The sequence below is a fragment of the Apus apus genome (genome assembly GCF_020740795.1).
Source record: "Apus apus isolate bApuApu2 chromosome 28 unlocalized genomic scaffold, bApuApu2.pri.cur SUPER_28_unloc_1, whole genome shotgun sequence".
Classification (NCBI taxonomy): domain Eukaryota; kingdom Metazoa; phylum Chordata; class Aves; order Apodiformes; family Apodidae; genus Apus; species Apus apus.
In genome coordinates this window covers 133,253-143,596 of record NW_026248821.1, presented here as the reverse complement: position 1 = coordinate 143,596, position 10,344 = coordinate 133,253, and the positions used below count along the sequence as shown (strand labels likewise).

Here is a 10,344-nt window from a genome sequence, read left to right as displayed (position 1 = left end):
CCCTCCGCAGGCCCCCGCCGGCTCCGCTTGGCCGGTCCCAAACCCCCCCGAACGGTGACCACCAGCGGGGCCAAGGTGGGCGACGAGACCAAAGTGGGAGGCAAACAGCCCCCCCCCAAAGCGGGGAGCCGCCTCTCCTGGCCCGAGGGGGAGGCCAAAGGGCGCCCCAAGACGGGGGGGGGCAAAGCTGGGGCCGAGGGGGGGGTCCGGCCGCGGGCTCGGCTCTCCCCCCACAAAGGGAAAAGCAAAACCCTGGATAACAGCGACCTGCACCCGGGGGGGGGAGGGTTGGCCCCCGTTCCGCCCCCCCCCGCCCCCCCGAGTGAAACGAGCTTGAAACGGGGGCGCGAGGGCGGCCGCGCCTCCACCCGCGACCGCAAAATGCTCAAGTTCATCAGTGGGATCTTCGCCAAGAGCCCCGGGGCCGTCCCCGCCCCCCCCGCGCCCCCCTGGGCGCCCCTCGGCACCGACCTGGGCAGAGCCACCCCCCCCAGTGAGTGCCGGGGCCCCTGTGCCCGCCTTGGGGACCCACGTGCAGGGAGGGGGACAGGGGCTGGGTGCCGCCAAATGTCCCCATCCACGTGCTGACTGTGCCTCAGTTTCCCCTGTGCCCGCCCTTGAGGACCTTGGCACAGAGGGGCACAGAGGGGGTGGGTGTCACTGTGGGCTGTCTCTGCCAGGGGACATTTGGCTGTGCCTTGGTGTCCCCCTGGGGGACCTGGATGCAAGGGGGGAACATGGGGCTGGGTGTCACCAAATTTCCCCATCCATGTGCTTGGCTGTGCCAGGGGACATCAGGCTGTGCCTCAGTTTCCCCGTGGCTGCCCGTTGGTTGGTGGCTCCCAGATGCCTGGGTCCCCCCTGGGCCGTGCTGGGGGGGGGACTGTGACCTGTGGGGGCCAGAGGGACTCATCTGTGACATGTGTGGGGTATGGGGGGGCTGGTTGGGGACTGTGACCCCCCAGACAGGGCACCCCCGCATGGGGGGGTACCCGGGTGTCCCGGCTGGGGGGGGAGTCCTGTGCCTCAGTTTCCCCATCAGGGGCGGTTCAGGGGGGGCGGTTTGGGGGCCGCCCCCTCCCCCACCTGTCCATCCTGGTGTCCATCTGTTCCCGTGTCACACCGGCCTGTCCCTCTGTCCCACTCGCCCACATCCCCCGTCTCACTCCTGTCCCCACTCCCCGGTGCTGTGGGATGTGTGGGCAGAGCCTGGAGGGGACCTATGGGTGGCAGTGGGGACACCTGAGGGTGTCAGCAGGGATCTGGGGGTGGTGGCCTGGTGACATGCTTGGGGTGACAGGCAGTGGCGGTGCTCCCTCCCCTGCACCTGGCACAGGGAAACTGAGGCATGGGGCGGGGGGGAGGGACCTTCTGCCTCAGTTTCCTCTCTTGTGGGGAGGAGGTGCTGAATGGCCCCGGGGGCCTGGGGGTGATGGGGGGGTGGGGGGACACAGGACACGTGCTTGTGTCACGACCTGTGCTTGTGTCATGACATCAGCTCGTGTCATGACGTGCTCCTGTTGCACAGTGTGCTTGTGTCCCACCACGGTCCTCGCACCCCACACACTGGTGCCACCTTGTGTCCCCCTGCGCCGTGTCCGTCACATTCTGGTCCCCATCCTGTGCCACGTCGTGTCCCCCTGCACGTCCTCGTGCCACGTCGTGTCCTTGTCCCCGCTGCGTTGTCGTGCTCCACGTCCATCGCGCCCTCGCGCCCACCGTGTGTCACACCATGTCCTTGTGCCCACCTGTCCCGGAAGTCACCGTGTCCCTGTGCCATCCCACGTCTTGGTGCCACGCTGCGTCCAGGTGCCTGTCATGTCTTGGAAGCCACCGTGTCCCTATGCCACATCCTTGTGTCATGCACTGTCCTGGTGACCATCATGTCCCCATCCCAAGCCACCACGTGGTGCCACCCTGCGTCCTGCTGCCCACCGTGTCCCCATGCCACGTCCTCGTCCCACGCTGTGTCCTGGTTCCCGCCATGTCCTCAGGCCATGTCCTCCTGCCACACTTCATCCTCATGCCCACCCCATCCCCATGTCCTCCCCATCCTTGTGCCCGTGGAGAGTGAGTCCCTGTGGTCCCTGTGGTGCCACCTCCCCACGCTGGTGGTGCCACGTCCCTGTTCCTATCCCCACCGTGTCTCCATGTCTCTCCTGCCGCCCCCGTTGGGCTCCGTGCGGGGCTGTTGCTTGGTGACAGCTCCTGGCCACCCACGCCAGACGCTGCCGGTGGCTCTACCGTGGGGCTGGGGGCGGCCATGGCCCCCCAGGGGTGCTGGGAGGTGGGTCTGGAGGTGCTTGGGGGTCCCGGGCACCATCTCACTCCTCTGCCCCCACAGAGGCCTTGGAGAACAGCCAGGAATGGACCCTGGGTCGCTCTGTCCCCGAGATCCGCCTGGTGGGTTCTGTGTCCGTGTGTGTCCATGCGTCCTCCTGTCCCCATGTCCCCATGTCCCCATTTCCATGTGGCCCTGGCTGCCCAGACATCCCCTCTGTCTGCTCTGCAGGGGGTCCTGGGCAGCAGCAGGAGCGGGAAATCGGCGCTTGTCCAGCGCTTCCTCACGGGCTCCTACGTGGGGCTGGAGCCCACACAGAGTGAGTGGGCATGGGATGGACATGGAGATGGGGTGGGCATGGACACAGGATGGGCATAAACATGGGGTGATGGACATGGCCATGGGATATCCAGGGTCGTGGCCGTGGGATGGACAAGGTCACAGGGCTGGGCGTGACCACTGGGTTGGGCATGGCCATGGGGTGGGCGCGGTGGTGGGATGGGCATGGGCATGGTGCTGGATGTGGTCATGGGGTGTCCAAGGTCATGGCCATGGGGTGTTCATGGCCATGAGGTGCCCAGGGGGGTGGCACCGGTTCAACCACAGGTCCCCTTCTCTCCCCCCTGTGGCCCCAGGTGGCCAGTTCAAGCGCGAGGTGACAGTCGATGGCCAGAGCCACCTCCTGCTGATCCGGGAGGAGGGAGGTGCCCCGGATGCCATGGTAGGTGGGGGCAAGGGGCTGGGGAGTGGCCATGGTGGCCAGTGCCACACCCTGACCCCCACCCGTGTCCCCCCCCTCAGTTTGCCAGCTGGGCAGATGCCGTCATCTTCGTCTTCAGCCTGGAGAACGAGGCCACCTTCCAGGAGGTGACGCAGCTGCACCGGCTCTTCAGTGGCTACCGGGCCACCAGCGAGGTGGCCCTGGCACTGGTGGGCACCCAGGGTAAGCTGGGGACATGGGACCAGCCCAGTGGGGAGGGGGACAAGGAGGGGGCGACCCGCCCTCATTGCTCGATCTCCCCCAGACAAGATCAGCTCCTCCAACCCACGGGTGGTGGAGGACGCCCGGGCCCAGGCGCTCTGTGGAGACATGAGGAGGTGTCTCTACTACGAGACCTGTGCCACCTACGGCCTCAACGTGGACAGGGTCTTCACCGAGGGTGGGTGGTTGGGGGCACGTGGTGGGGGGATGGAGCCCTGGGTGGGGACTGGGGACCACATAGGACAGGGAGCATGGCCAGGGTGGGGTGGGGGTTGTGGTGGGGTGGGACTGGGGCTGTGGCTGTGGTGCGATGGAGATCATGGTGGGGTGGGATGGGGCCTGTGGTCTTATGGGAGGGAGACCATGGATGGGGGGATGGGAACGGTGGATGTGGGGGATGGGAACCGTGGATGGGGGGGACGGGCACGATGGGTGGGTGGGATAAGGACCATGGATGGAGGGGATGGGGCCATGGTCTTGCAGGATGGGACCTATGGCCAGAGGCTGGGGTGGGTGAGGGCTGGTGGCCATGGATTGTGGCCAGGGTAAGATCTGGGAGTCATGGTGGGGTGGGATGGAGATGGTGGGCTTGGAGGATGGGGGCTGTGGCCAGTGGCCAGGTGGGATGGGGACAATGGCCAGTTGGGTGGGGGTCCATGCCCCAATGGGTGTGGGTCGATGGTTGTGGGTCCGTGGGGGGTGGGGGTGTCCCTGCTGTCCCTGACCCCCCCGCAGTGGCCCACAAGGTGGTGGCCCTGAGGAAGCAGCAGCAGCTCGTGGCCTCCTGCAAGTCCCTGCCCAGCTCCCCCAGCCACTCAGCCGCCTCCACCCCCGTGGGGGGGTCCCACCCCACCCAGGTATCCCCAGCCCCCCGTCCCCAGCCCCCCTCCCCACGGGCCACCGGCAGCTGAGCCTGTGTCCCCCCCTAGGCCAGCAACGGTGGCCACACCAGTGACTACTCATCCTCGCTGCCCTCCACCCCCAACGTGGGACACCGGGAGCTACGGAGTGAGACCCCTGCCCCTCCCGGACCCCCCGGTCCCCCTGGCACCCCTGGGACCCCTGGCACCCCTGGCACCCCTGGGACCCCCGGGACGCCTGGCTCCCTGCACCGTGGGGCCAAGCGCCGCACCAGCCTCTTCACTGTGAGTGCACAGGGACCCCATGGTGGCTCTGGGGGGACATGTGGCACCTGGGGGGTCCCTGGCAGTGTGGGGACAATGGGGAGTACATGGCATCTGGGGGGGTGGTGGCACTGGGGGGACATGTGGCATCCAGGATGTCCCCTGGCAAGGTGGTGGCAGTGGGGGACACGTGACACTGGGGGTGTCTCCCGAGAGGTGGGGGCACACTGGACTGGGGGTGCACCCTAGCAGGGCAGTGGCAGCAGGGGACACCTGGCACCCGGGGTGTCCCCCTGGCAGGGGACTGGGGACACACAAGTGGCACTCAGGGTGTGCTCACCGTGGGGGTCTGGCCGTGGTGGACACGTGGGCACCCTCGGATGTCCCCACAGTGGGGCTGCTATAGTGGGGCTGTGGCACCTGTGGCCTGGGCCACATGTCCCACTGCCCCCTTTTCACTGCCCCTGTCCCCATCCCCATCCTTGTCCCACTACCCCTATCCTTGTCCCTGTCACTCTCCTTGTCCCTCTCTCTGTCTCTGTCTCTGTCCCTGTCCCTATCCCTTCCCACTGTCACTGTCCCCATCCCCTTCCCACCATCCCAATCCCTGTCCCCATTCCCATCCCCATTCCCGTCCCATCCCCATCCCTGTCCCTATCCCTGTCCCCCTGTCCCCGCAGTCCCGCCGGGGCAGTGACACGGAGAAGCGCAGCCTGGACAGCCGGGGGGAGGTGCCCGGCAGCGGCCGCGCCATCCCCATCAAACAGGTGGGAGGCCCGGGGGTGGTGGTGGAGGGGACACACCAAGCTGTCCCCTCCCTGTCCCCTCCCTGTCCCCTCTCACTGTCCCTCTGTCCCCAGAGCTTCCTGCTGAAGCGCAGCGGCAACTCCCTCAACAAGGAGTGGAAGAAGAAATACGTCACCTTGTCCAGCAACGGGCTCCTGCTCTACCACCCCAGCATCAACGTCAGTGTCCCTGTCCCCACCTTGTCCCCTAGGCCAGAGGTGACACCTTCTGGGTCTCATCATGCCCACCTGCTGTGTCCCCCCCACCCAGGACTACATCCACAGCACTCACGGGAAGGAGATGGACCTTCTCCGGACCACGGTCAAGGTCCCTGGCAAGAGGCCTCCTCGGGCCATCTCAGCTGTTGGTCCCTCGGCCAGTGTCAACGGGCTGGTCAAGGACGTGGGGACGGCGCCTGAGGGGGGCGGTGGGTGCCAGGTGGGGGGGCTGGCTGGGTGGGGGGACCCATGGGGACCCCTGTGTCACTTGTCCTTCTCCCCCCAGCTGGCACCTCCCCGGTGGGGCTGAGCCTGCCCCCTGAACCGGGCACCAAGGGGCGGCCCCTGCAGCGCTGCGCCTCTGCCTCCAGCGCCAAGGGTGAGTGGCACTGTCCCCAGCTGCTGTCACCTCCCCGGGACCCTGCACGGGGTGGCCCTGCTGAGCCCTGTAGCCCCTACTAAGCCCAGGGGCCTGGTGGCCTTGCTGGCCCTGGCAATCCCAGAGGCCACGATGAACCCGGCCGCCCTGGTCGAACCTTGGCTGTTCCGATGGTCCTGGTGAGCCTGGTGTCCCTGGTGAGCCCAGAGGATCTTGTGATTCTGGTGCCCCAAGTCATTCTGGTGGCCCCAGTGGTCCTAGTGGCCCTCATAGCCCTAATGACACCAGTGACCCTGGTGAACTTGGTGGCCCTGATGGCTCCAGCGGCCATGGTGACCCTGGTGGTCCTGGTGACCCTGGTGGTCCTGGTGACCATGCTGGCCTTGATGGCCCTCAGGGCCCTGATGTCCCCAGTGTCCCCCAGCACCTCGGTGTCTCTCTGCAGACCCCTCCCCCGCCTTCGAGGCTGTGTCCAGCCCTGGGGGCCAGGACCCCCCCCCCTCCCCCCTGCTGGACCGCAAGAAGCACCGGAGGAAGAAGCTGACGACGCCCTCCAAGACAGAGGGAGCAGCTGGGCAGGCAGAAGGTGAGACCCTGCCCCCCCCAACCCCCCATGGGGACAGTGACCACTGAGCCACGGGGACAACACCCCAGGGCTCCAGCAGATGGAGGGGCTGGGCCTGATCCTGTTCCTCCCACTCCCCCAGCACCTCCCCACGCTCGGCCACTGCCACCCTCCCCATTTGTCCCCCCCTTCTGCTGTGCCACCCCCTGCCACCCTCCTTGCACTCTCCCCCCATGTCCCCGGGGCTTGGGGGGTCCCCCCTGACTCTTTCCCCCCTCTGCTCTCTCTGCTCTCGCTGCAGCCAAACGCAAAATGTGGAAATTAAAAAGTTTTGGTAGTTTGAGAAATATTTATAAAACAGGTAACGTGGCGCGGGGCGCGGGGCCTGTCCCCCCTGTCCCCTCCTGCATGTGGCCCTGTCCCCTCCTGCCTGCTGCCATCACACCCCTGACCCCTCCTCTGGGAAGAGATGGATAAGCCCAGGGACCTGGTGGCCCCTTGTGAGCCCAGGGACCTAGTGGCCCTTAATGATCCAGAGGTCATAATGAACCTGGTGGCCCTGGAGAGCCCAGTGAGATGGTGGCCCTTTGGTGGCCCTGGTGACCCTGGAGGCCACAATGAACCTGGTGGCTCTGGAGAGCCCAGAGACTCGTTGGCCCTAGGTGGCCCTGGTGATCCAGAGGTCATAGTGAACCTGGTGTCCCTTGATGGCCCTGGTGATCCTAGATGCCACAATGACTCTGATAACCCTGGTGATCCCAGAGGCTACAATGACCCTGGTGACCAGGTGGGGACCACTGTGGTTGTGGGTGGGTGGATGTACAGGGCTGGCACCCCCATGTGTGTGGACACCCATGTCCCACCACCCTCCCTGGGTGGTCTCTGGTCCCACAGAGGAGGAGAACTTTGAGTTCCTCATCGTGTCCAGCACGGGGCAGACATGGCACTTTGAGGCCACCAGCTTCGAGGAGCGGGATGCCTGGGTCCAGGCCATCGAGAGCCAGATCCTGGCCAGCCTGCAGTGCTGCGAGAGCAGCAGGAACAAGGTGGGACCTGCTGGGGGGGGTTGGTGACACTGTGTCCCTGTCCCCAGCCCTGCTCACCCTCCTGTCCCCCCAGGCTCGCACGGACGGGCAGAGCGAGGCCGTGGCCATCCAGGCCATCCGCAGCGCCCGGGGCAACTCCCACTGCGTGGACTGTGGGGCAGCCAGTGAGTGGGGGGGGGGCATGGGAGGCCATGGGGTGTGTGGGGGGATGGGTCACACAGGGCCAGGCTGGGCGATGGGAGGGTCATGGGGCAGGGGGGGCAGTGAGTGGGAGGGGAACAGGAGGGGCATGGAGGAGCCCTGGGGTGGGGGAGGGGACATGGAGGGGCCATGGGCCATCAGGGGCATGGGGGGGCCACAGGCCATGGGAGGCCATGGGGCAGGGGGACCTCGAGTCACACAGGGGGTGCAGGGGTGGAGGGGGGCATGAGCTGGGGGACACACACGACATTGGGCACAAAGTGCCATGGACCAGGGAGGGGGGAGCCCCATGTGTCCCCCACTGCCACCTGCCCCCTGTCCCCCTCTGTCCCGATAACCTCACACCCCCTGTCCCCCCCCCCAACCCACTGGTGACACCACCCTGTGCAGTACTCAGGCCCTGGGAGGCCACCTGGTGGGGTGACAACTGTCCCCTTGTGTCCCCTCCAGACCCCACCTGGGCCAGCCTGAACCTGGGGGCCCTGATCTGCATCGAGTGCTCCGGGATCCACCGCAACCTGGGGACCCACTTGTCCCGTGTCCGGTCCCTGGACCTGGATGATTGGCCCCGGGAACTGACCTTGGTCTTGGCCGCCATTGGCAACGTCACTGCCAACAGCATCTGGGAGAGGGACCCGCGGGGACGCTGCAAACCCACCCACGAGTCCTCCCGGTGGGTGTGAGGGTGGGGGAGGGTAGCACTGGGAGACACGGGGGGAGGGAGTGAGGGTGGGGATGGAGTGACACCAGGAGCCACGTCCTGGGGGGGGACAGCACGGCCAGGCGGGGAGGAGAGGGAGCAGCAGGAGGGTGGGTGTCTGTGTCCCCATGTGGCTGTGTCCCCAGATCTGTGTGTCTGTCCCCGTGTCCCTATACCCTTGTGTCCCCAAGTCCCTGTGCCCCCCCCATGCCCCGGTGTCCCTATCCCCCTGTTCCCCTGTGTCCCTGCCCCCCCCAGCCATGTCCCCATGTCTCAGTACCCCCATGCCCCTGTGCCCTACTCCCTGTCCTCCCATGCCTCCTGTGGCCCCCCTTCCCCCATGTCTCTATGCCCCTGTGCCCCTGTGCCCCTGTGTCTCTGTCCTGCTCCCTGTCCCCTCATGGCCCCATGTCTATGTGTCCCGGTGTTCCCATGCCCCATGTCCCTGTGTCCCTTTTCCCTGACCCCATCCCCCGTATCCCTGTGCCTCTGTCCCCCCTGTCCCTATGTCTGTGTGCCCCCCTGTCCCCCTAAATCCCCATCCCCCATATCTATGTGTCCCTGTCCCCCCTGTCCCCTCTCCCCATGTCTATGTGCCCCCTGTCCCCGTGTCTACGTGTCCTGCATGCCACCCCCCCCCCCGTTCCCTCTCCCCATATCTACGATGTGCCCCCCGTGCCCCCCCCCGTGGCCCCCTGACCCCCCGCGCTGTCCCCAGGGAGGAACGCGAGGCGTGGATCCGGGCCAAGTACGAGCAGCGCCTGTTCCTGGCCCCGCTGCCCCCGGGGGAGGCGACGCTGGGGCAGCGGCTGCTGCGGGCGGTGCAGGAGCAGGACCTGGAGCTGGTGCTGCTGCTCCTGGCGCACAGCAGGAAGGAGCAGCTCAACTGCGGCACCGCCGACCAGGAGCGCCGCACGGCGCTGCATGTGGCCTGCGACATGGCCCTGGTGGTCATCACCCAGCTCCTGGTCTGGGTAGGTGAGGGGGTTAGTGGGATGGTCATGGGGAGCGTGGTATGGGGAAGGGGGGGTAGGGTGGTCATGGGGATGTGGCTGTGGGGGATGTGGGGTGGCCATGGGGGGTGTGATGGGGTTATGGGGAACATGGGGTGACCATGGGGATCATGGGGTGGCCATGGGGGCCATGACAGTGTAGAGGGAACATAAGGCTAGAGGGTGTCCCCGAGGGGCTGAGGGGAGTGTCCCCGGGGGGGGCTGAGGAGGGTGTCCTCGGGTTTGTGGGTGGCAGCGGGGGCGTCCCCAGGAGGTGTCTCCGGAGGGTGTCCCCGGAGGTGCGGGTGGCTGAGGGGGTGTCCCCGCAGTACGGTGCCGAGGTGGGGGCTCGGGACGGGCAGGGTCGCACCCCCCTGTTCTATGCCCGCCGCGCCGGGAGCCGCGAGTGTGCCGAGATCCTCCTGCAGCACGGCTGCCCCGGAGAGGGGGGGCCCGGGGGGGGCCCGGGGGGCGGCCCCGGCCCCGCCACCCCCGGCCCACGCCGCAAGAGCAGCTGCGCCAGCCTGGGCCCCTGCCAGCCCCGCGGCGCCCTGGTATAGTCGGGAGGGGGGCCCGGTGCCCCCCGGTACCGCCCTACCTCCCCTCCCCCGGATTGGGGACACCCCCCTCCCCCAGTTTGTATTTTTGATGCTTTATTTATGACTCGACTCCCGCCGGGGTCTCTTCTGGTCCTGGTGTCGCCCCTTGCCAGGCCCCCTCGTCGGGGCTGGTGGGGGTGGCACAGCCACCCGGGTCCCCCCTCCTGGTGCCACCGCCAAGGCCCCCTCCCCCGTGTGTGGTGGCCCCCCAGAGTGGCCCTGCTGGGGTGGGGGCAGCCGTGGAGGCGGGGCAGCCTGGGGCCAGGGCGGTGACACTCCTGCCCCTGTCACCCCACTCATGCCACCTCCTGCCCATTGTCACCCCTCCCCTGGCACAGGTCACCCCCTCCGCTCCACAGCACCCTGCTCACACCCGTGCCCCCTCCCCCCGCCACTCTCCCCGTGACGCCACCTCTGTGCCCCTCCCCAACCATGTCACCTCCTTGTCCTTCCCCCCCCCCGCCCCGGCCA

General features: G+C 67.4%; 1 protein-coding gene across 1 annotated transcript; it reads left to right on the top strand.

Moving 5' to 3' along the window:
- The first annotated feature begins 370 nt into the window (after positions 1 to 370).
- Positions 371 to 10,070, top strand: AGAP2 (ArfGAP with GTPase domain, ankyrin repeat and PH domain 2). The gene is made up of 18 exons (XM_051643736.1): positions 371 to 493; positions 2,345 to 2,403; positions 2,513 to 2,600; positions 2,917 to 3,002; positions 3,083 to 3,224; positions 3,307 to 3,441; positions 3,999 to 4,120; positions 4,193 to 4,408; positions 5,068 to 5,154; positions 5,248 to 5,352; positions 5,444 to 5,600; positions 5,678 to 5,770; positions 6,216 to 6,356; positions 7,230 to 7,381; positions 7,455 to 7,545; positions 8,033 to 8,255; positions 9,001 to 9,256; positions 9,604 to 10,070. Exons 1-18 carry the CDS (start codon positions 382 to 384, stop codon positions 9,832 to 9,834), a joined length of 2,496 nt encoding a protein of 831 aa, XP_051499696.1. The 5' UTR covers positions 371 to 381; the 3' UTR covers positions 9,835 to 10,070.
- The last annotated feature ends 274 nt before the right edge of the window (positions 10,071 to 10,344 follow it).